At 36.7% G+C, this 25,994-nt stretch overlaps 1 protein-coding gene across 1 annotated transcript in view; it reads right to left on the bottom strand.

Moving 5' to 3' along the window:
* Positions 1-5,839: 5,839 nt before the first annotated feature.
* TSPAN8 (tetraspanin 8) overlaps positions 5,840-25,994 on the bottom strand; it is a 65,592-nt gene continuing 45,437 nt past the window's right edge. Inside the window, exons 4-10 of the mRNA XM_004676510.1 lie at positions 24,174-24,236; positions 18,755-18,892; positions 17,277-17,351; positions 17,073-17,180; positions 13,986-14,117; positions 10,548-10,631; positions 5,840-5,893 (exon numbers count right to left, since the gene is read on the bottom strand). Of these exons, the coding sequence (XP_004676567.1) occupies positions 5,840-5,893; positions 10,548-10,631; positions 13,986-14,117; positions 17,073-17,180; positions 17,277-17,351; positions 18,755-18,892; positions 24,174-24,236 (654 nt within the window). The remainder of the gene's footprint in view (positions 5,894-10,547; positions 10,632-13,985; positions 14,118-17,072; positions 17,181-17,276; positions 17,352-18,754; positions 18,893-24,173; positions 24,237-25,994) is intronic.

The raw sequence follows: 25,994 nt of genomic DNA, 5'->3' as shown, positions 1-25,994 counted from the left end.
TCATGCAAAATTTGCCATGGACTTTAGCCTGTTTCCCCAAATCACAAATTCTGTAGAGAACAACATGTTCTATTGGAATCACTTGAATTAGTATTACAAATTATTCTTGGAGATATTGCAAACCAGGTGCAATGTCGCCTTGTTCTTGATTATTGCTCTTGGCTTTGCCACAACTAATGCTCATGTTGTATTAAATAGAATTGACTTATTTGGTTCTCACCTTGCAGGCAAAGCTGATAGAGCTGACTCTCCATGGATCTGACACATGCTGTTTAATAGCACAATGATTCCCAGACTACATTGCTTTCATTTACTGTCTCCCATCCCATGTGACTCAATTCCTAGCCAACTGTCTCTTCCTTGTCTTTTTTGGTTCTACTCCTTAATATGATCACTGGGCAGCAGTCTTGGAAAGAAATTCTGAACAGATTTTTCATTCTGTAGTGATGCTCGTGTCAAAGTCCATTTTAAAAATTCAGGGCTTTGAAGATGACTTATATGATGGCCCATGAATTTTCTTTGAAGTGTAAAGAAGCTTCATCATCAAACCCAAAACTTGATAAGTACGTATTTAAATAATAATGTTAAATTTCTTATTCTTATAATAGTGATAATAGCTACTTAAAATTTCTATTGAATGAAAGACACAGAAATAGTGCTATGTTTGCAGAGACATTAAAATTGCTGCATCTATAAAAGAAAGTGGACAAGTGTCCAAATTTACAACCAATTAACTTGACTCCAGGAATTATCAAGAGATTACACTAACCAGCCATTCTTTTTTAATGTGAGGAATTTGAACTCTTCTATTATCACAGATGGTCATCAGAGCTATAGAATCTGGGAAAAAAATGGTCAACCTTCAAATTATGGTTTCACCATCTAGTAGCTGAATGATCTTGGATATGTTACCTACTTTTTCTTAGCCTCATTTGAAAGCCAAGGATAATGAGAAATCTCTGCAGGACTGTTATAAGACTGCATGAGACAATGCAGCAAGACACTTAGATCACATAGCACACTTAGCCCTCAATTTGCATAACTATTGACTTTTGGTCAATTTAAATTATAGGCTTAACACTGAGAGTGTCTCTTATTGCATATGATAAAATTCTACCCCAGTGCTCTAAGTGGCATCCAATAAAATCATTTTGCTTAAAAACATGTTCTTCCATCATTGCTAGATCAATTAGAAATGGACCACCCTGTTGTGGAAGACAAGAAATTATCCTCACTATGTGTATTTTTAGTTTTTGTATTTGCTAAGTATGTTAACGAGGTACTTCACTCTAGTGGGTGGTGGGAAATAAAATATTTTAGTTGGGCTCATTCTACACTAATAAAATCAGGCATCTACCAGTAAGGTAAACAAAGACAGAAAGGACGACGAGTAGGCTGTTCACTTTCTACCTTAGAAGGTCTTTGAGAGCTCAGATAAAAAGAATAACCACAGCTAAGCAGAAAAGTGGACACATTTGAGAAGCATTTGTCAAAATTTAATATAAACTCATATCTTAATTAATACAATTGTATGGTCTTAAGTCAAAAGAAGATAATTCCTACATTTCTCTTAATTAGAAGGAACATTTTCATCTACATTGAATTATCAATTCAATGTAATTGCTAAGAGTTTCCTTTTATTTTTTTCTTGCTTGGATTCTTAATTAATTTAACCCATTTTAATATGTTTTGAATATTATGTTTGTTCTGAGAAGCAGGAAGGTAAAATATGAGCATTTTCTTAAATTTGACTTTAATATCATTCCATAGAGTAAACACCTCCCTTGTAATTGCCTTCAGCACCAAAGACCAAAATTAAAAGCTTGGCGAACTAGCACAAGAGAATAAATGTTGACATTTTAAAATATCTACAGCTGGATACTAAACACATTTAAGAATTTAGTATAAGCAGATATTTGAGTGATGACAGAGAATTTAAATTCCTCTACATAAAATTTCTCATTAGCAGGTTAGGAAACTGCAAATTAAGTGACTTGCAAAGCCCCAAAAGTTAGCAAGCTGTTGGAGCCTGGCTAGGATGATTCCTGCCTCAGTTTACTTTCCCTGGTAACTTGTCCCTTACTGTCCCCAAGGAAAAGGATATTTTCTTATTATTCAGATGTGAATCTCTAAAGCAAAGTTGCTTAACCACAGCAACATGGACATTGTAGACCAGATAATTCACTGTTACGGCGTGCACTGTGGAAAGATTCAGTGTTCCTAACTCACTATAAGCCAGTAACCCTCCCCTTCTGGAAACTGTCAAATACCCCTAGGGATAAATGGGCCCTAGTTAAGAACAACTGCTCTAAAGTCCTTTCCATCCCTAACATACTATGAACTTTATTTTAAAGAGAAAGAGTTGAGAAGCTTTACACAATTTCTTGTAAGAATTTTAAATCCTGTTATTCCTCCACACTTTTCATACCCTAAGTCAGGAAGTTCAGCACTCTTGTGCCTCTCTTGAAATCTCCATTTGCTGTGACAGCTTTCCCACTCTGTTCTCAATCCAGGCCTTGCCATTGTTGACTGGACTTTGCATCAGTAGCTACAGGGCCCAAGCATCTTTATTTGCTCTCGTTGAGATGAGATGATCAGTCAAAGGGAGGTACTAGGAGATGTTGGGATGGGCAGGAAGGAGAAGCCAGGGCACTTTTCCCTTGTCTGGTAACAACCATGAGTCACATCCATGGCCCCTACTCCTATGAGAGAATCCTACCTCTACTGTCCCTGAGCCTGTCCCTAGTGGTCCCAGAACCTGGACTCTGATAATGACACTGTCTCTATCTCTACAGATCTTTTAGTGAATGCAAATTTCTATGGTTGCTACTCTCTGTTGTATCTTGCTCTCTCATTTGGCATCTCTCTTCTTCTATCACCTGTAGAAGCAGTTTCTATGGATTGAATTGTGTCCACCTAAAATCCATTTGTTTGGGCCTTACCCCTCAACATGCTTGTATATGAAGAGGGAATTAAATGAGGTATTTTTCAAAAGATTTATTTATTTATGCATACAAGAACTGAAGTACAGGTTCGGAGTGAGAAGGGGAAGAGTGAGAGGATTCACCAGAGACAGAGTGAGAGGCAGAACAAGCAGACTGACTGAAATACACTGCTGGGGGGGCAGCAGGCAGGTCAGGAGAGGTCTACTGCTGTGCCATGTGGGTCATCTACTGGCTGGGGATTGAACTTGTGGTGCAGTGACTGCAGACAGCTTCATAATGCTGAGCTTTAACTCCTTGTGCCACCAGAGAGAGCCCTTAAATTACATATTAAAGGCAAAGCCCTGATCTGATAGAATTGGTGTCCTTATAAAAGCAGACACCAGAAAGCTAGCTCACTCAGGTACACATGCACTCTGTCTCTCTCTTTTCCTCTCTTAATTTACTAAGACAAACACATGAACAAACAATTATAAAACCAATTATTAGAAAGCCAGTTAGAGCATGGTCCACAGCCAGGTTTGAGGATGCAATTTTCAAGGTTGGAATTTCATGTCCACCAATCACTAACTGTTTGGCTCAGGGAAGCTATCTAACTTCTCTAAACCATCATTTTCTTTAAAAGTGAGGATAACAATAATATCTACACAATGCTATAGCAATAAGATGTAAGATAATGAAAGTTCAGTTTCTGATATACTTTTTGGGAGATGACTTGCATGCAGAGAAGGTTATCTGTATCAAAAACAGGGAAACATGGAAATGCTTTACCTACCATTAAATTTGAGGTTCCCCTAAACTTCCCACTCCTTCTCAATCACTCAGATCTACTTGATTGACTATCTTTTCTTCCCCCTTCTCAGAAGGGAGATTGAGTCTCTCATTTTTTTCTAGTATGAGTATAGATGAGCATAACTATGAAAGAAAATTTCTTGAGGGAATCTACTAAAGCTCAATATGTGAACATAAAGCAATTCCACTCCTACTGATTGATCCCAAAATGAGGATTTTTGCATATTACCAAGCATAGAAGAATGTTTATGGTAGCTTTATTCATAATAGTGCCAAATTAGAAGCTAACGCAGTACCTATCAAAACAAAGATGGATACATACACTGTGATTTATTTATATACAGTCACAATATTATCAATTATATAACCAAACAAACTGTACTTCCAGGCCATAATATAGATGAATCCCAAAAACAAAATGCTGAGGAAATAAACCAAAGTGCAAATTTACTGTATGATCTACAGAAAGTTCAACAGTAGACAGCATTAATTTCTTTCATAAAAATCAGAAAGGTTTTGGGCCCTCCCTGGTGGCGCAGCGGGTTAAAGCACAGCACTGAGAATCTAAAGCCGCTTCCGCATGAGTTCGATTCCCGCCTGCCCCGGAGGTGACCACATGGTGTGGCAGACCTCTCCTGACCCGCCTGCTGCTCCCTTCATCAGTGTACTTCGTCGATCTGCTTGTTCTGTTCCCCACTCTGTCTCTGGTGAATCCTCTCGCCGCCCCTGAACCTCTGGTCTGTACCCCAGTTCTGTATGCACAAATAAATAAATCTTTAAAAAAAAAAAATCAGAAAGGTTTTGGGAGGTCTTTACTGAGAAAGCAACCAGTGTGCTAGCAAATGTTTAACAAACAACTCTCAGAAAAGTAAATTTGAAAGCCCTGATATTATAGCATCTGCAATTTCTATGGTATAAATGTTTTCTCTATGGTAGATTTCAAGCTACCCAGGTTATGTCACCAAGCACAGAGTTGGAAAGATATGTCTATGAATAGCCTGTTCTGGCAAGGGGGTATGAGGTAACCTCTAGTGTTTTACTGAGAAGTAACATGGGGTGTTGTTCTGGTCTACTAGAAGGGTTCAGCATATTGATCTGGCTAATGCTTACAAAGGTTCATTTAAGATCTGATTCTTTCACTGTGAACTGCAACAAAGAGCAAAATGTAACAATATCCAGAAAAATTGGAAAGCAAAAAGTAGTTGTAAACACTATTTTTCAGCATTGATCCAGAGAGGTAACAGAGATATACAGTCTGAGAGACAGCAGTCAAATCTGCTCCAAAACAGGGAGAAAAGAGAGATACCATTAATAGACATCGACATAGAGAAAAGAGATGGCAATTTAGCTGACCTACACTCCATCTTTTCAATGTTATCTTCAATCTTATCATTAAAATGTATACATCTTTTCAATGTATACTTCAATCTTATCATTAAAATTGAGTACACTATACAGAATAGAATTTTGCTTTTAAAAAGATTTACTGTCTTGGCCCTCCCTGGTGGCTCAGCGGGTTAAAGCACAGCACTAAGAAGCCACTTCAGTATGAGTTCGATCCCAGCCCAGGAGGTGACCCACATGCCACAGCAGACCTCTCCTGACCTGCCCACTGCTCTCCTCAGCAGTGTATTTCAGTCAATCTGCCTATTCTGCTCTCCCCACTCTGTCTCTGGGGAAGCCTCTCACTGCCCCTGCACCTCTGGCCTGTACCCCAGTTCTGTATACATAAATAAATAAATCTTTAAAAAAAAATTTACTGTCTTAACTATCAATAACTATGACCCCATCACTTAGAGATGAAGATGACAACACTGATGACTTCAGAAAAACAACTGAAGCCCTGTACCACTTAAATGCAAAGATCATACATGGAAAAGCACCAATGTAAACAATATTGCGTTTGATTTGAGTCAAAATTCACATTCATATTATATTTCTTGTGTCTTAGGCTTTAATATGATTTCAGATATTTGTGGTCTAGGGAAATGAGGCATTTTAATAAGGCAACTACACCTTGCCTATACAGCACCCATTTATGATTATGATGTTATGAATTTAAAGGAAGTAGTTTTAACTGGTGATAGCTTGACATATCCACATTCTCAATCTTTCCCAATCTGGCAGTACAGGATCATAGAAAATACCAGACCAAGTACCTAGAAAACAAAATAACAGGATTAACATGTGCTCTGAGGGGAAATGCTACAGATAAAATAGGTGAAAAGAACTTTATACATAAGGAAAAGTTGCTAGCTGCTAATAGTTCTAATCTTATTTTTAAAAGTCATCTCTCTTCTTCAGACATTAGATATGCTAGTGGGTCAAAAAGACATTGAGAAAGCTCTGATGATTTTTGTGTTTGAATCAAGGTTTTCAGTTGACCAATCTTCCTCCTGCCAGCCTACATGACGTTGTAGCCCCTAGAACCTCCCTGCCATTCTTGAAAAAATACAGCCGTCCATGGGGCTTCTGTCCCTGGGTTATGAGGAAGTCAGGGCTTTGGGGGCTAAATATACCTATAACTTCCATTAAAGGGGTTATGACCATCTGGTTTAGATCATCTGCATTAAAACAAAGGCGTGTAGAATTTCTCTTGCCATAGTTTTAGGCATTGCCAAGAGGAGTGGGAAAAAAAAGATTGTTTTTAAAAAAATGCTAAATCTATAGGGAATAACTTAATTCAGGAATTTCCTTTGAACTGAAAAAGCACAGCTGAAAATCTGGGACACAATTTCCATCTCATTAAATGACTCTCCCATATATGAAGGACCCCAAAACTTGCCCTAATTGGCTCTGCAGTTGGTGAAGTGCATGCTGTGACTTTGATGTAGAAATGGCAGAAAGGATCTATGTACATTAAAGATCTAGTTTCCTTCCCATCAGCCCCCACTGAGGGGAAGCAGGAGGAGGGTGAGGTGTCATATATGCTGAGTCATCTAAAATATTCCCAATGTAATGAGATTTCCTGCTTGTGAATTCTTTCCTGGAACTATATTTTAAATTAGAACTACTTAAAAGAAGTTAGACACCAACTATCTGCAAAAGATCAACTGACATTTAAAGTATTCTAAAATTCAGGCTTGAAATTTAGTCCTTTTGCTTTGATCCCTTCTCAAGACTGGGAGACAAGTCTTAGGAAAGAATAAAGAAAATGAGCAAAAAAACTAATAAGGTAACTCTCATCTTTCACTGTCACAACCTTGAAATAAAGCCCATCATTCATCAGCAGCCTCAACAGCTGAGATCACACTTTCTTGCATCTCACTAGCTCTGTAGAAAAAAACTCATCACTGTTCATAAAAAAGCAAGTCAGGCCCTCCCTGGTGGTCCAGCGGGTTAAAGCACAGCACTGAGAATCTAAAGCCGCTTCCTCATGAGTTCGATTCCTGCCTGTCCTGGAGGTGATCACATGGTGTGGCAGACCTCTCCTGACCCGCCTGCTGCTCCCCTCAGCAGTGTAATTCCTCGATCTGCCTGTTCTGCTCCCCACTCTGTCTCTGGTGAAGCCTCTCGCCGCCCCTGAGCCTCTGGCCTGTACCCAGTTCTGTATGCACAAATAAATAAATCTTTAAAAAAAAAAAAAAAGCAAGTTAATTGGAAGAGTTTCATCAGATAGCAAAGATACTAAGGTTCAGATAAACTTGCTAAATATTATGCATGAGTTCCTATGTTCTAAAGTAGTCTAAAACATTGTAAATTTATCACTATTCTCTTTTAACGCTCTATGCCTGGGACCCCTATCAGGATTACATTTGTCCTATAAAGTCATGATTAATTGTGTCAATGATTTTTTTCTTGGCTAAAGTGTGAAGAGAAAGTGCTGATCACTTTAGAAGCTTGTAAGTTGCCACAGTCATGTAGGGAAGAATATGATAGTCTAATGCATTTTTGCAGATTTCTGGCATCTTATGTGAGAGAAATCCCTCAAATAGGTAGTCTTTTGCTGTTTTTGTTTTGACAGAGAAGAAATGGGGTATAAGCTAGCGGTGCAGGAGGTAAGAGGGTTCACCAGAGACAGAGTGGGGAGCAGAACAGGCAGATCTAATGAAATGTACTGCTGAGGGGAAGATCAGGCAAGACAGGAGAGGTGTGCTGTGCCATATGTGGGTTAGCTCCCTAGCCAGGGATACAACTCAGGACATAGTGGTGATATCGCTGAGAATTAACCCCTAGGCCACAGGAAGGTCCCTTGACTAACTAGGTAGTCTTAACAGAGCTGTGAAAATAATTGTTGGCTTGATTGATCACAGTCACTGATTGCATGTTGGAGAAGGGTTTTCTCCTGTAACTGTTTTATAGAGATGGTTAGAATATATTTTTCTGCAGGAGACATGTGATTTCCTTCTTTAAATTTATTAAAGGGGGCCCTTCCTGGTGGTGCGACAGGTTAAAGCACAGCACTATAAAACTATTGCAGCCACTGCAGCACATGTTCAATTCCCAGTCCTGGGTGGGGTGACCCACATGGAAAAGCAGACCACTCCTGTCCTGCCTGCTGCTCCCCTCAGCAGTGTGTTTCAGTACATACTCTTATTCTGCTCCCCACTCTGTCTCTGGTGAATCCTCTCACCCCCCATATCTCTGGCCTGTACCCCAGTTCTGTATGTTTAAATAAATAAATCTTTAAAAATTATTTATTAAAGGGTTTCACTTTGGGTATTGTTGTATTTTCTTGAATTTGAGAAACAGAGAATAAATATGGGCCTAATTGTTAGGTATAGAGTATTAATGAGTATAAGGTAGAATAACATAAATTTTGTATATATTTTTATAGATTTAATATCAAAAAACTATATTCAAAGCTCCTTTTTGAATAAAAAGAGAGGGATATATAGTGATATTTCTTCTCTTCAAATCCTAGAGAAAAAGCAGTTTTTAGACAAAGGGTTTGAACAAAAATTTCAAACAGTTTTTAGAATCATTTACCATATCTCCATAGAGTCTAAAAATCACAACTGGTATAACTTAAAATATGGTTATATTGGATGATATTACCATGTAAATTCCATATCTATAAATTACCCTGTGAAAGGAGTTTTATTTTCCTACAAATATCATTAAAACTACTAGTAAAATAATTAATATGTAATAAAACATGGAATATACCAATTGCATAAAATATTGAAATTTGGGCTCTCACTGGTGGCACAACAAATTAAAGCACCACATTACGAAGCTCTCTGAATCCACTGCAGCATGAGTTTGATCCCCCACCGGGGAGATGACCCACATGGCACGGCAGACCGCTCCTGACCCACCCACTACTCCCCTCAGCAGTGTACTTCCATGATCTGCCTGTTCTGCTCCCCACTCTGTCTCTGGTGAATCCTCTCACCCACCACTCCTCTGGTCTGTATCCCACTTCTGTACATATAAATAAATGCATCTTTAAAAAAATATATATTGAAATTTACTATTTCTCTTACAGTTTTATTTTCATTCGATGTATTAGATTATTGGCAATGACTTTAGCTCTGATATGAGAGACAACATTTCCAGTTGATTAGGCCCTTATTTACTCTGCCTTTACATTTGAGATTCTTTTGAAATGCACCTGCAGGTTGTAGCCAGTCATAGCCAATCTGAACTTGAGTCTTAGATGTTATTTGACATATATATGACCCACCCATCAAGAATCTCATTTAAAGGCTGCTGTTTGAATCATTTGATTAAAGTCAAGATCAATAGTTCCTATTTCTAAATTAACATTAACCCAGAATACAATGTGGAAAGACAAAGTACATTTTACAAAAGAAAGAATTGAAATTATAGACAATGCACGGCATCATTTGACTTTGATTACATATAATGCTTCAAGAAACACATCGATATCTACCAACAGAGAATAGTTCTTATTCCCAACTATTCATTTTGGCCTGAAGAAAGTTATACTCAATTTAACACTAATAGACCCTACCCTTTCGCTATGGTTGACTGAGAAATTCCACCAATAATCCAGATGATCACTAAACTGCTTTAAAATTTCCCTGTTAAAATTTTGCTCTGGCGGTGAATGTGGCACAAGAGGTAGCAAGTTACCAGAAAGCTTGAAGAGGACACCAAATAATCTACCATGAAGTGAGCAGACTTCACTCACTCACTGTGATAACCTTCTAAACAGCTCTCAGGGTTAACCAGAGACCCAACTTCACACATTCTTAGGATTCTTGCCAGTCCTGAAATTGAATTGTTACTGAATTTGACTCACTTGCTATCCAAATTAACCAAGATCTGGAATGACTCTAAAGTCACTTCTCTGAAATAGTTAAATCTTGTCTTTTTTGGCAGAGAATTTCCGATGAGCTGAAATGTACACTTCGTTCTAAAAACAACAAAGCCAAGTGCATCCATGAAGATAAAATTTCTGGACCACTCAGCTAGCCTGACTTCCTAAGATAAAATTCTTATACAGGACTTTATTCAACCTTAATAGTTAAACTAATGAAGTAAATACATAAACCTTAAACCTTCTCCAGGTGACTTCATAGTCCTTTCAGTGAAAGAATCAAAGGTTCTTAAAACATGTTAGACTTCTCTAGAATGGAATAACAAATAAAAACATCACCCCACATTTTTTGGTTCAGTCTTTTGTTTCAAAATCAGGAAGAATGGTAAAAAATTTTAAAGACTCTCTTTGGGATGTGTTTGTTTTTCCTCCTAACTTCAGAAAACTAATTATCGTCCTAGTTTTCCCTGGGAAAGGTATCAGGAACTAAGAAGTCTGTAGAAATCGATTTAATTTTTTTTCCGCACAAGAACTAATGAATAAACAGAGCAATGAATAGTCAGTACCAAAAGATGGTACCATACCTCAACAACTGCCAGTCCAAACGCAATCCCGATGATAACTTGAATACGTCTAGTAACTATGTCCTCTAAACAAACAATGCATGGCTGTTAAAAAAAAATATATAAAAATTACCTTTAATAAAATTTGACTTCAATTTGATTAATTTATTTTGGTAGCTAAACACCCTCGGCCAAAGGATTTAGATGATTCATTCCATGCCCTGCTCTTCCTCCTCTCCAAAAGGCCACTCACTGTTGTCTGTCTGCCCATTAAATCTCATGAAGAGCAAAAATTCCCATCACTCCCCTAATTTCTGAATCTACAGAGACTGCATTGCAAATAATAATTTTATCCTGTCTTCGAATAATTCATTTTAGAACTGTTACCATATTTACTGTATAATGTTTAGGTTTGTAACCTGTAGCAGTGTTTCCCTGGGGCTTCAGCTAATAATTCATATTTTCACTTTTAAAACAAAAATTTTTCAAAAGTCCTTAATGATGTGTGTCAGTATTGTGTTTATTTTTCAAAGAAACATATCATTTAAAACATTTCATTAACTATTAAGCCATTACTTTTGATTAGAAAGAAAGTTTAGAACGTCCGTGACTGCCACATTTTTTTTGAAGTTTATGCAAACCAGAATGCAATTCCAATTTTAAAATATTTCAGGCCATACCTAACTATTCCAATGACCATAATTTTTAAATATAAAATATTATACTATGTGATTTTGTAATATTACCAGAAAATATATCAGCCCTATGACAGTCTTACATGTGCAAAAGACTAACAAGATACTGCTATTTATTAAGTAAAATAAAGTTTTCCATAAAGTTGAGTTAAGACAGTCTTATCCCATCGTTCCTGCATGGATCTTCCCCTCTCATCTTACCCAAATTAGCAACCATTCCAGGAGATTATTATACCACTTAGGGTTAATTATGAGACTAATGATCATCTCTACTGAGTTACACTCATTATACTTAGAGAGTTTATGATAGCCAGGTTATCTTGGCAAAAGGGAGGGAAAAATAAAATGTAAGTTATGGCCATTTCAGACACTAATTTTTCCAGGCTTTTTGCAAATGACAAAAGGCAGATGGAAGTATTTTTTTAATTTATGGACTTCTTTTTGGGAACTGCTCTAGCTACCAGCCTATATTCAGCTGAATTATGTGAAAATTTGAAGTGAGTGTCTATTATTTTTTAGAATAATGGTAGGGCTTTTCAAAATTCTATCCTGAGGAAAAACATCCCTGAGTTGAATGTTAACAGGAGATAAAAATGAATCTTCGATGGAATTTACTGATTTCTTCATTATCCTAAGATGAAACTGTGTTCATTTGCACCATATTTATGTCTCCGCCTTCCCTAGAGATATTGTGTCACTAAAATTAAATAGAGCAGAATAAAAAAAAGAAGAAAACTTTTTTAGAGACTATTATGTTGACAATGAATGGTAGTTCTGTAATCTGGTTGATGATTTCTCCTCCGTTACTCCTCCTGGTAACTGCTGTTACTAGTCACAGTAAATCCCAATTTCCCTTCAAAACAAGATGGTTAATTTTTATAAAATTAATGAAAGGGGTATTATAGTAGCAATAAAGAAGTTTCTAATTTATTGCCATTTCCTACTATGTAATTCATGCCAGTAATCATATTTGAACAAGTGCTAGACTGAAAATAATTTTAAATTAGTACAGAAATTAATCTATTAAATTATAATGGCTTTGTTGCCTCTCTCCCCACCCGTCTATAATTGCCTAAAAAATCCAGAAGCACATCTGCTTCTAGCAAGAGTCTGTCTGACACAAGTAGTCACTGAAGAATAGTAACAAGTAAGTACAACTTGAACACCAATTGTTACTTTTGTACTTACCCTCTTCCCCTCAGAAGGGAGAAGTTATGTCAAGCCCTGTGGTAAAGGACAAAGCTCATTATTCTCTAGAACAGCAAATGTTAAATCTTGAAGATTGAATTAAATGGGGCTCATAACACTTGTGCCTGCCTATATCCAAGAAGTACGTTAATTCTTTGGACTGTGCTTGCCTGTTATCTTTCTTCCTTATTTAAGCATTAGCTTCATGAATGCAGATACCATGTTCTGTTCAATAATGGATCTCCCAGGGTCTGTAGAACTGGCACCAGGAAGTGGTCAATAAATATTTGATGTCTGATGAATTAAACTATAATAAGAAATGTGATATACCTACATTGACATCCACATGTGAAATAAATATGATATCTACAATACATAAAAGATAAGCTCAACTCTGGTGGTCCAAGGGGTGAAAACACAGCACGATGAAGCTCTCCATAGCCACTGAAGCAGGACTTTGATCCCAGTCAGGAGCTGATCCACATAGCTCAGCAGACCTCTCCTGATCCACCCGCTGCTCTCTTCAGCAGTGTATTTCAATGGATGCACTTGTTCTGCTCCCCACTCTGTTTCTGGTGAACCCACTCACCCCAGCACCTCTGGCCTGTACCCCAGTTCTTGTATGCATTAATAAATAAATCTTTAAAAATAATGAAATAAATATCTGATGAATTAAGCAATAAGAAGTGTGATTATACCTACATTGACATCCACATATGGAAGATACATAACATATAAATTCAACTTTCAAAATTCACTTGAAGTGAGGCAACTTCTCAGGTGGAGCAATAAATAATTAGGTAAATTGGTAGATACACTTCTACCTAGGATCAAAATTCATAAAAGCCTGATCCTGGCCCTCCCTGGTGGCGCAGCGGGTTAAAACACAGCACTGAGAATCTAAAGCCGCTTCCACATGAGTTCTATTCCCGCCTGCCCCGGAGGTGACCACATGGTGTGGCAGACCTCTCCTGACCCGCCTGCTGCTCCCCTCAGCAGTGTAATTCCTCGATCTGCCTGTTCTGTTCCCCACTCTGTCTCTGGTGAAGCCTCTTGCCGCCCCTGAGCCTCTGGCCTGTACCCAGTTCTGTATGCACAAATAAATAAATCTTTAAAAAAAAAAAAAGCCTGATCCTTTCTTTATCTCTATAAAGTCCTTGAGATAAAGCCTTCAATTAGAAAAAGGAAACCTTTTATTATTTAAAAAATAATGTGAAAATATTAATTTCTAGAATATTATTTAAAATAGAAAAAGCAAAGAATAATGATTAAAATTACCAAAAGAGGATACAATAAATGTTTATCTGTCAACTTCTACTTTCCCCTGAAAGACTATTTCTTTGACCTATTAATATTCAGTTTTATTAAATTCCAGACCGACCCCTAGAAGAAATTAAATACTTTCACATTTTTAGATCCTCTTTTATCTTTAAATAAAAGATAAAAGGGGATTTCTGCAACTTTTAAATCATAGCTGCCATTGTAATTACTACAAATTAATTTTTGTAGAGACTTTCACAGTGAAGAAAGAAATTAACAGAATCATTTTCAGTGCCAAATTTGATTTAGTTCTTACCTGTTTGTAAACAGTCTTTCCTTGGTAAGTTGTACAAAGACCTGATGCTTGTGAGCATTCACATGACTTGAAATATTCATTAAAATTGTTTCCCCAATCAGCAGGTCCAGTGATCAAACCACAACATTTAAACTGTTTGAAAAGTAGATAGAAAAAGTAGTCACTGATAATACAGCATGGTAAACACACAGAATCGTATTCTTCCAAACATTATTAAATGTTATTACCCTAAAATGCTATGAATGTCTCTTCATCCTCCTCGCTAAATGTTGGAACAAAAATGAAGAAATATTTCATTTGGGGCTTAATAGGAATGAAATAGGGTGGCAGAAGCAAGCATTGAGAAAAGATGAAAGAGTTGCTTTTTACTTTTTAATCACAAAAGAGAGGACAATAATCAGATCTATGTTAGATTTTAGGAGAAGACATTTTCAATGAGTTCACAAAAGACACAAGGTCTCCTTTAAGGAGACTTTGCTAAGAAAGCTGAAAAACCTTACAAGTAAAATTTCCAATTCATGGTCTTTGGTCAGTTTTGGAGAGAAGAAGGAAAACACTAAAAGGTATGTAAAAGAACAAAAGGGATGCTTAGGAGAACTGTACTACATGGAAAGGAAGAAGTGTGTAGAAAATTATCAGAAAGGTTAAGACTCCAAATAAACTAAAATATGGGAAACAAGAGAAAGGAGCAAAGGAATTTGTTTGGGGAAGAAAAGCAAGTCACTGTGTCCAGTGATTCAGAATATATGACACATAATATCATTGATGATAGAGAGAGCCAATCATCTCTCTTCTACCTGCTTTACCAGAGAAAAAGCTCTTCAAAGATGAAAATAGAAAAAAAATTACTGAAGAGGAAACATCCAAATCTGGGTGGTTTTCCAGGTGCAATTACACTGCAATGCCAGGACATCGAAAGAACTTTCATTTCCTGGCTGGGTAACCATGTTATCCATTACCTGAACCTCTCTGGGCCAGTTTCCTTAACTGTGAAATAGAGATAATAATAGTTCTTAATAATAGCATGAAATTCATAGATAGGTTGAAACAATGAAAGTAAGAGAACCCATGTGAAAATAAGAAATACTTAGCCCAGACACTGGCTTAGCCCAGTGTTAGCTATTATTATCTGTATTATTATCTAGTTTGGTTTTGTTGTATTAATTGTTCCTACTATCTTTTCACATGAAGGTGATTGGTTCAACATTATCGTTAATTATTTATTTTTATGACTTTATTTTTTATTGCTGTTGTTTATCCAAGCATTCATTTTTTTATAAATTCAGGTTATATTGAAATATCCCCATCAAGTATTACCCCAGAGGTGTACCCACCTCCAAATCACCCATAACCCACCACCATACTCCATAGTGTGTCCTTCCCTCTTTGTTCTTTTTTTTTTTCAAGATTTATTTATTTATTCATACAGAACTGGGGTACAGGCCAGAGATGCAGCAGAAATGCGGAGGGTAAGAGGATTCACCAGGGACAGAGTGGGGAGCAGAACAGGCAGACAGATGAAGTACACTGCTGAGGGGAGCAGCGGGCGGGTCAGGAGACATCTGCCACGCCATGTGGTCACCTCCGGGGCAAGTGGGGATCGAACTCATGAAGAAGTGGCTTTAGCTTCTTAGTGCTGTGCTTTAACCTGCTGCCCCACCAGGGAGGGTCCCCTCTTTGTTCTTATGCCTCGATCACTAATGATTTAGATAAAAATATGGAAAGTATCTTTTCAACTCTGTAGTTGATACAGAAATGGGGGTAATGGCTAATACATTGGAAGCCATAACTGAATTTCAAAGATAGTTTAAGCAAGGGCTTAAACTAACAAGATCAACTGAGGCATATATAAAGTTTTGTACTTTGGTTTAAAGACTTAATTGCAGAAATATATGACTGTGCAGAAACTCATATGTCAAAGAGCTGGAGATTTCACTTGACCCCAAAGTCAATATTAATACTAGTAATGAGGGTAAGCTTGATTCAATCTCCTGTCTTTCAAGGTAAACATGTATGTGCTCACTCTTGTTCAAATACTCTTGAATGTTATTGATATGAACACTGAAGAAAAAGTAAGTTCCAATATATGTACACAAAGATCAATCTATGCTTGAAATAGAATCTAACTCGGGACTCCATAGGAATTATTTATTTAAAGGATAGAACTTGAGAGGTTAAACCTGACATGCTATCTGGCCACAAGATCAGATGTGAGAGTGACTGAGGAAGCAGATGATGTGGACTTCCAAGAAAGCTTTATAATCACTTGGTGAACAAAGCACTATACAGTAAATGACACAAATCTCTAGATCAATGATCAGCATGAGGAATACAACAGGAGCACACTCCATCAATGTGTAATAGGGAATTAGTATATAAACTCAAAGAGAAAGTCGATTAACATCTGTGAAGATTAGGCAGGAGGCAGATACAAGCACACTTTCAACAACTTAAGTCCAAGTTTTGACATTACCTTAAACATAACAGAAGAGTTAAAACAATTTAAAAAATAAATAGGGTCTAACATAATGATTATAAAGAATTGACAAATGAGATCTGAGTTTGAATTCTAATTCCACCAATTGTTAGCTCTTAGACCTCTCCTATACCCTGATCTCCATGATCTGTAAGATGCAAATGATGAAGTTTATTATCTACCACACAGAGTTAAAAGTTGATTTGGGAAGTGAATGGGCTAGTCCATAGTAAATAGAAATAAATTATAGCCACAGCTACTTTAAGGGAACAAGAGGTAGGACAGAGAGAGAGAATCCCATTACCACAAACACATTATACTTCAAAATGGTAACTACAAAACATGTATTAATCTGGCCCAATTAAGGCTTAAGCTAGCCTAAAAGTAACTTCTTAATCTGCCTTCCAAACTGCCTCAGAACTTGGAAAGAAGTTGGAAAAACAATAGAAGTATTCTTGCATTTCTCTTATCGTATGTATGGTGACAGAATAATCAGTCAAAGTATGCAAAAAGGGAGACATTTTTCAATCACTAAGCAAAATGCTTGTTAAAAATAAGGAAAACACAGAACTATGTTCAACTCTTTCCAAAAACCTACAAGTTCTAATTACCTGTTCTTGAAACATAACTATGGCTTGCTGGAACACTTTCGCAGCATCATCTGTTGCAGTCAAAAGGCGTACATTTTCATAAAGAATATCACTCAGAATATGGTCTGCCTGAAAGTGGACAGATAATATTAAATTATTCATACTACAAAGTCATGTTCTAGTTCTTTAGACATTGCCAAAGTCATCAAATATATGTGCACATACCTTAGATCTGAAAGAAACTGATAAGATACCTGCTGCCACCTGCAAAGTCAGGATCAGAAGCAAGCCGATAAAAAACTGGGAGAGAGGAGGAAAAAGATAATAGCTATATTACATATTACACATTTTATCCCTGTGCACTGAGTAAATAAAATCTTGGCACATTGCAGCTGGGCACTTCTTTCTTCAGTTGGAATCAAATCACAGTTGGAATATTAATCACAAACTCCATTCTTTGCATCAAATATCAATAGCAAATTGGGAGGCCATTACTTCTCAGATATACTGACAATGACTGACCAAAGAAAGTAATTAAAACAAACAAACAAAAAAATCACTGATCAATATTAGAGGCACTGCGGTGATGTTGAATGAGAGTTTCAAAACATCTAACACAAATTCAGAATTGATTTTAATACAGTGCTTCGACCATTATCAGAATCAACTGGGATCTTGTCATAAATGCACATTCTAATTAGAATTTTTAAAATGCAGCCCACAAATTAAATATTTGGACAAGCTCTCTGAGTAGGTCAAGTCCCTAAATTGCAAATAAGACTTTATTAATTAAAAAGCAAACATGAGGAATGCTGTGAGAACTCCATTCAAACTCTTATCTCTATCTATTCTAAACAAATAGCTAAAAATATTTTCTCAGGGACTGATTCAATACATTTTTTTATTAAACAAACAAGTTTAGATGATGACTAATAAACTCTTGTCATATTTATAACTAATAAATACTTGATGCTTTTTTCTAATACTTTTCTATATTTACTACTTTTTACCATATATGTTAAAAATGAATGTTTGTTACCCCCACCAATCCATCCTACTTGAAGTTTTCTAAGAAACAAAACCAAATATTGTGTTCTCTTACAATTTTCCTAGAATATAATTGGTCCACAATTCACACTCAGATTTAGCTCCCCCTTCACTTACTAAAAATCATCTATTATTACTCTCTCTAGACATTCCTCAGACCTTAGAGTTCCCCCAAAATGCCCAAATTGCATTGCACTCTCCCTGGAAAAAAATCATCACATCCTCACCCAGTCAAGGTCCTTATTCACTTCTACTCCTGACTTGAGGGTTCTCTATCTTTGTTTTCTTCCTGGGACACATCCATGGTCACTAATTGTTTATTCTTGATCTTCTCGATGTTTATTCTTGATCTTCTCAAATGAGTTCTACTTTTAAGGTCTGTGTCTGTATCATTTAACATAGTACCTGGCATACAGCAGGTACACAGCATAATAACTGAATAATGACTAAATGAATGACTAAGATTTCTATTCTCTTAGGGTACCCCTAATCTAAACTAATCATATTAACCTCCTTAACTGAGCTCTCTAAACTTAACCTAGAGTTTTAAGAATCTTGGCAAGTACTTTAGAACCCCCCCCCAAAAAAAAAGGGTACAGGAGCAATGCTCAGCACTCTGAACTTGAACCAACCTGTTGGGTTGTTTCTGAACTCACCGCAAGAAGCACACAGCGGTTTTCTGAGACTGCACCACAGCACCCCAGGAACCCCAGTATCATGATGATAGCACCCACCACAATCAAGATATTCATAGCAACATAGGGATTAATGTCAAAATTCCCTTCACCTACAATCTGAAAATAAAAAGATAAAAATGACATTTGATGAATGTTATTTGTTGTTTGTCATTCAACAAATATCCACTGGGTATATTCTATCTGCCTACCCCTCTTCTAGGACCCTAAACCAGCAAAAATCTCTTCCCTCAAAGAGCATACATATTACTCCTCTGACTGATGTTCCCAACTTCAAGTTTTCTAAGATGATATATCAAATATTGGGTGGAAGTAGACTTTTAAAACATGAGCTATTTTTAAAACTTACAAAGACAAGTACTTTCACTTATGATGCATTCTTCAATTTGCATATTTTGTCTTTTATATATCTGGGACATTCTAAAATGTGTTAGCATGACTATTTAATTATTTATCTAAATTTCCAAATTTCTCAAACTGGTATGAAGTCCAACATAAATGAATCTCAAAAAATATGTTGAATTAAATAAGCCCTATTCAAAAGAGTGATTACTGCATGATTCCATTTATGTGATGTTCAAAAATAGGCAAATCCAAACTATGAGGATAGATTTTAGAGCACTGTCTGACTTTGGTCTGGATAATAGGGAAAAGAGGAATTCACTGAACAAGGATATAATTAAAGTTATGGCTTTGTTATGGACTGTAGCAGTGATTATATAGGTTTATATATTCTTCCAAAACAAACAAAAGAAGAAAAAACAAATTCCTGCTAATCCCTATTGACACTATATCCTTTTTCCAAGAAGGTACAATCCACAGTTTTCCTGAAATTCTTTATTTTTACCTAATAGGACCACAAGGAAAAAAGTACTAAGATTCTTTATGCATAATTCCTTTCTTCTCCCCCTCCACACATAACCCAAGCTCTCTCTCCAGGCCCACAAGTGTTTCATTTTATATCAAATATGGTTCCTTACCTCCACCCTTATTTCCCAGCAATCCCCATTTCAAGAAGTCAAAAATCATGGCAGATTCATGGCATGATGGGACTTGTGATCCTTGGTGCCTGGGTTTTCTTTCACAGTGAAATGGGCGTGGATTCAATAAAATATCAGTGGGTGACATTCATTCAGGACATCATCTACCCCCAACAGATACAGTGCTAGTTCTTAGTCTCACCAAAATACCTGTCACTTACGATCTGCTGCACAGCATATAGGTAAGTTTCCTTTCCAGCTCACAGAAAAGGATATTGCTGTTTATGATCTTACTTTTTTCAAGACTTTTTAAAATCAATTTGTAGCCCAGAAGAAACATTTAAGGTAAAAAGCCTTACGGTAAAGGACTATTTTCCAGTCAGGATATCCAAACATATACTTCTAGCTCAGTCAATTAACTTTTTCCCACTTATAAATGGAACTGATCCAGCCTTTGGAATACATAGGCTACCTTGGTCTCAAAGTCTGACTGCTTCAATTTATGTATTCAGAAAGTTCATTTACATCCTGAGGATTTTTTGCTTGCTTTTCAGTTTTTTTTTTTTTCTATTTGTTTTATAAGATTGTAGCTACAAAATCAGCAAGGAATCTGGGTCCAAATCGCTAATGACAAAAAAAAAAATCTTTCCCCAATCAACCTCAAAAACTTCCTCACCAGAAGATGGTGGCCAGTGCAGGCAATTGCTAAGATGTCTGGAAAACAGAAGCCTTACTGGCTGAGACCCCAGGACTCTAGTTAGATAGCCCAGACATAAGTCAAACATGCACAAGTGAGGACTGGCTACTGCAGCACACATTTTTTCAGCATGTAATGAAGTATTTTTATGAGACTGATGTGGACAGGGTGACCTAGAGACACTGTGTTGACTGCCTGGGCAGGAAGGGGAGGGGGGAGTCACTGTTCTAAGTTCAGCCCCCCCAAAGGCTCTTCTTATCCAGAAGAGAAGTGAAAATTTGAGTTCAAGTGTTTGCTCCAGGAAAGGGACAGCAGTTTGAAAAGTTGTCTTGGATAAACAGTGTCTGTGTGGGCATCAGGACAAGGAGAGAATTTCTAAAGAAGAGGAATGACTGAATCTGGAAGAAAAGGCCTCAGCGTCCTTTTTGGATAATAAAGGCTCCCCTGGGCTAAAGTGGCTGCCTGTCTGTTTTGGCTCAAGGTGCTGAGTTCAACCTGAGGGAGAACAAAACATTCCTAGGAGACATTTTCATGCAGAGACCAAAGATAGGCATCAAGACATCCTTGACATTCTTCTTTGTTTATGCTTATGTTTCCCTTTCTAGAATTACCACTGCTTTTCCATTAGTAAAGACTAATTAAGACTGCTCTTTGCCCAGTCTTAATTCTTTGTTACTGACTTCAGATAAATACAAATCAATTCAATTTCACATTAATTAGGCTGTTTAATGCTGTCCCAGCAGATACTGACTTTTGTCTAGTGTTAGAGGCTGACTCTACCAGAGTAAAGTGTAACCAAAGATGCTGTCTAGTTCTGTTAATTTTTCTCATCCCAGACATGAAATAACACCCTCTCAAGGACAAATGTTCCCCTTTAATATATTCAATGTGTGTAAATTCTTAACAGACTAAACAAATTTGTTTACCAGGAGCACTGAGGGGAAATAAACTGTTCCCACCTCAACCAGAAATAAAACAAAATAAAACAATATAAAGTGCAGACTGCATACACATCTTTAAAATTCAACACACTCTCTAAATGAGCAACCATCAATTTCTATGCTTAACTATGAGTTTCCAATTCAGACATTGGCTTCTAGGCAAGTAAGATGATGCATACCATCAGATACCCTTGTTGGACTCAACTTCCAGATTTTAAGGTCATGAGGAAGTCAGAGTTGCATTCATCAGTAGAAATGAATCAGTTAGGTCCTAGTCATTAACTAGGAGTCATCAGACTAGTTGGCATACCTGTCCTGCTCCCAATTTTTCCACCATCACAGGCATAGAAAAGACACTCCAGTTTGAGAAACCTCCACACAGCTTTCTATAGTGGTAGCACCAGTTTGCCTTCCCACCAACAGTATAGGAGAGTTTCTTTTTCTCCACACTCTTGCCAACATTTATTGTCGCTTGTTTATTTAATATGTGCCTTCCTCGCTGGTGTGAAGTGGTAATAAGGTAAAAAAGAACATCAACTAACAACTATAAACCAGATACATTCTACAGGGGAGGAGAAGGAAACAAGCACATGGGATTACAACTGAAATGAAAAAAAAATGTATAAAATGAAGAGTGATGTAAAAAATATGTATTTATAATATTAAAGAAAAAAAGAAAAGCCACTTCATTTAGAAAGGAATGAGAAGAGATAGAAACTTGCTTGTAAGCTTTCTTTTAACCAAGGTATCACCACAGGCATTTAGTTTCACTATGATGACATGAATTTTTATAGAAATGTTTTACTTTAATTACTGGCTTAATAATACCTGAACAGTTGTCTAATTCAAATTCCTCTTAGGGATGAAAAATTCCTTTGAGAGAGAAAATTCATTTGGAAAAATACTTTGAAGGGCTCTGACAATAGATGTGATTCTGAAGAGTGGCAGGAGCCTAGACAAAAAAGAAAAAGGGAATAGGTTGGCGGAGGCCCAAAAGGATAATTTGGGTAAGGGGTAGTCTCTGAGGAAAAGAAGGGAGAGGAAAGTGTGGAAGTATGAGAGGAGCAAGGAAATGATAGCAGGCTGGCACTGCTGTTGGGTAAAGCTGACAGAACAACCTCCAGGCTTTGCTCTTCCTTCCTCCATTCCCCCACTCCCAACCCCTTCTTTCCACATTCATGATACTGTGTTACAGGACAGAAACAGCAGAAGTGGAATCCAAGGGCCAGAGCCAGAGTCAATTGTGTGAACGAAACTTCCTTCAGAACTGTGGAAAGCTTAGTAAGAGCTCTGAACAAAACATGGAATGGGGTGTGCTGAAGGAAAAGGGGCAAACTAAGCTGAATGCAAACAGCAAGCTGCTTCATTTCACAGCCACCTGCTGGGCACATGTGTGAGGGCCTCTTCTAGTTGTAAGGAGGTCCCCTGAATGCCAGCTGTCATAGGCAATCTCCTGCTATCCTTATACTTTGTGGTCTTCAAAATCCAGTTTCAATAATTGCTTTCTATCCAGGGCATAAATATTCTTCTCTCATAAAACTCTTTTTTCACAAAATAATGTAACTTAAGTGAGATAATCTTCATATACAATGAAATTCTTTGAAAGAGTATAATTCAGTGCAACCACCACCATAATTACAGAGCATTTTCATCACCCTGAAAGGAAACCTGTACCCACCAGTATCAATCTTGATCCTCACAGCCCACACCCCCATAACCTGCCTCAACTCCCTGATAACCACAAATCTACTTACAGTCTCTAAGGATTTGCCTATTCTGGATATATCACATATGGAATCATACAATTGATATGTGACCCTGTGACTGTATTCTTTCATTGAGCATAATATTTTAACATGTTCACGCTCTGTTGTAGCATGTACCAATACCCCATTCCTTTTTATGTTTCTTTTCCTATGCCATTGTGTGACTATGTCACAATGTGTTTTATTCAGTCCTCAACTGATAGACATTTGAGTTCTTTCAAGTTTTTGACTATTATGAATAATGTGGTGAACATTTGTATACACATTTTTACGTGGCCACATCTTTTGATTCCCTTGGGTATATAGAGGAACTTCAAATTTTTACTGTAAAAGAGAATGGGGGAGGGAAGAAGGGATAGGAAAAGAAAGGAGATAGGTCACTGGTACAGGAGTATTGGTGGAGGGTGAGTGAAGCATGGGTATTTATGGAGGTATAGAACTGATTACACAGATATATAAACAGTTGACAAATTAAATTTTAATTTCATGTAGTTAAATTAGTGATTAACATACATTTAAAATACCAGATTCAAATTTTTCCCCAGGAGAACTTCACATCTTTTTAAATTTAGACCACCACAATCTTGGGATCAGTTACTTCTACTTTATAAATTGCTCCTGGTCCAGAAGACTGAAAGGTCTGTATATTTCAAGCTATATTTAGGCTGCCCTTAAGCAAATAACAAAGGAAGTTAATTCCTATTTTGGCCCCTACCTATTTCCTTCTTCCATTTTCATTGCAATCTTCCTATATTTTTTCCATTTTCTGGAAGGAGCTCCCTGCCTAACACAGTGCTAGGCACATAGTAATCTTGCTAATTGAATTCAGTGAAATTGTACCATTAAACCACATATCAACACAAATGATTACATGAGTCAGTTAAGGAATATGTTATCAAAATTATTTATTACGTTGTCATAGTTATTACATTCATCATTAGAGGAAACAAACTATTTTGGGGGGTGCAGTGAAGAAGCTTATATTTATTTATTTACCTCACTCGTGCCTTTGGCTCTTTGTAGCCAAAGTGTTACTGACATGATGGAGAGACCACATATCTGCAGGGAAAAGAACATGTTAGAGGGCAATTAAGGTAAAATAAAGCTCTAATTCCATATTCCCAGCCATCTAGTTACTATAATTTATTATTAATTATACCACTACCACCTAAAACACATAAATGAGGACTAGTCAAGTACAGATAATTGCTACAAAGTTCATAAGTCTAAGTTTGATAACAACAATTCTGTTTCCCATCCATATTCCATTCATAGATTTGGAACAAGTTGTTTCAGCTCTGAGTTTTTTAACACACGAAAGATAGGTCACAACAGTTTAAATACAAAATAGCTTTATTAATACCTTGGGTTTGTATCTGCAAAGCTGTCTTAGACCATATAGGGAGGAAATAGACATTTCTTCAAGATTCAAGGAGCAAGACACTGGGATACACAGAGAAAAAGTAGAATAGGAAGAAGTTGTAATTTTGTACCCAAATAAGATCTTTTAAAAAGAAGTCTCTTTTAGGTAGTAAAGTTTAACCAGAAAGGAAGAACAATGAGGAACAGTACTTAAAGTCTTACATTCCATTAATGACTTTACCAGATTATTTAATTTGGACCAAGGCCAACACATAAAATGTGAAACACATTTTACTCTAATGTAAGGAAACCCCTTGTCTTTCAGGAATTTGCTCTTTTTAAAGATATATGTTGTGACCTCAAAAACAAAAATCAAATATCTATTATTGGATAGAGAAGTTAAGAACAAGATTGGTAACATACCAGACACAGCAGGCTTTGGAGGACTTTCTAGACTATTCTGGCCTTATGGAAGCTTTCATAGAAAAATGCCTGAGTCCCCCAAAACATGCATACTGATTCCAGCATGGTTGAGCCATATGCCTGAAGTCCCAAACCAGCAATTTTAATGACTCTCTAAAAATCTTTATTAGTAGTAGTAGTAGTAACAATGGTTTGCTACACCATATATGATTTAGAGGTATATGATCAATATGATCACCACAACCCACCCACTACCAGTGCCCACAATCCTCTACCATATTCCACTGTGTGCTCTCCACACCCTCCATTCTACTCCCATGCCCACTAGCTTTAATTCTAAAACATTCACTTTTAACAACTTCTCAGTTACTGAAGTAGAAAGTGCTTTAACTGTGACTAAAGATCTTTGTTACAGCAGAGGGAAGGATGTACATAGCTGGATAACTATTGAGTTTATGTTCCCTGAAAGATGTCAAAAAGTCATCTATGTTGAAATCCTTCAATTTGGTTAGAAATAAATAAAAACTAGAACCCTGAGATGTAATATTCACATCGTGAAAATCCAGCATCACACACAATCTAGTTTTGCCCTACTATATATGCCAACTCAAGAAAATAACAAATATAATGAAAAATCAAAACTCTATCAAATTGCCAAATAACCTATACAGTTGAATTCTTATTTGCATCCACAGACACATTCAAATATAAAATATACACCACTGGGGGAAAAAAGTTTTGGAGCCTGAAAACCCTCTTTATTTCTTCTGTCCTTTTCTACTAATTTCTAATTTCATTTGCAGGTGGAATGAACTACCTGTTTTAGCAGTTCTTTCTTAATAAGTCTGTAAAAATATCTCACATGATAATGAGGCCCTATGGAATTTTCACTTTTTATAATATTTAAATGTCAATGTAATACTTCAGTTTTGTAACAGTTGGATTTTTTTATTTGACTTTCAGACTAGTTATTTTTTCCTCTCTTGTTTACAAGTAGGTTTACATCGATAGTTTTAATAATCACTCTGACTT

The sequence above is a fragment of the Condylura cristata genome, unplaced genomic scaffold (genome assembly GCF_000260355.1).
Source record: "Condylura cristata isolate star-nosed mole 26May11 unplaced genomic scaffold, ConCri1.0 scaffold00004, whole genome shotgun sequence".
Classification (NCBI taxonomy): Eukaryota; Metazoa; Chordata; class Mammalia; order Eulipotyphla; family Talpidae; genus Condylura; species Condylura cristata.
The sequence above is the reverse complement of the archived record's forward strand: the minus strand, read 5'-3'. Positions and strand labels throughout refer to the sequence as shown.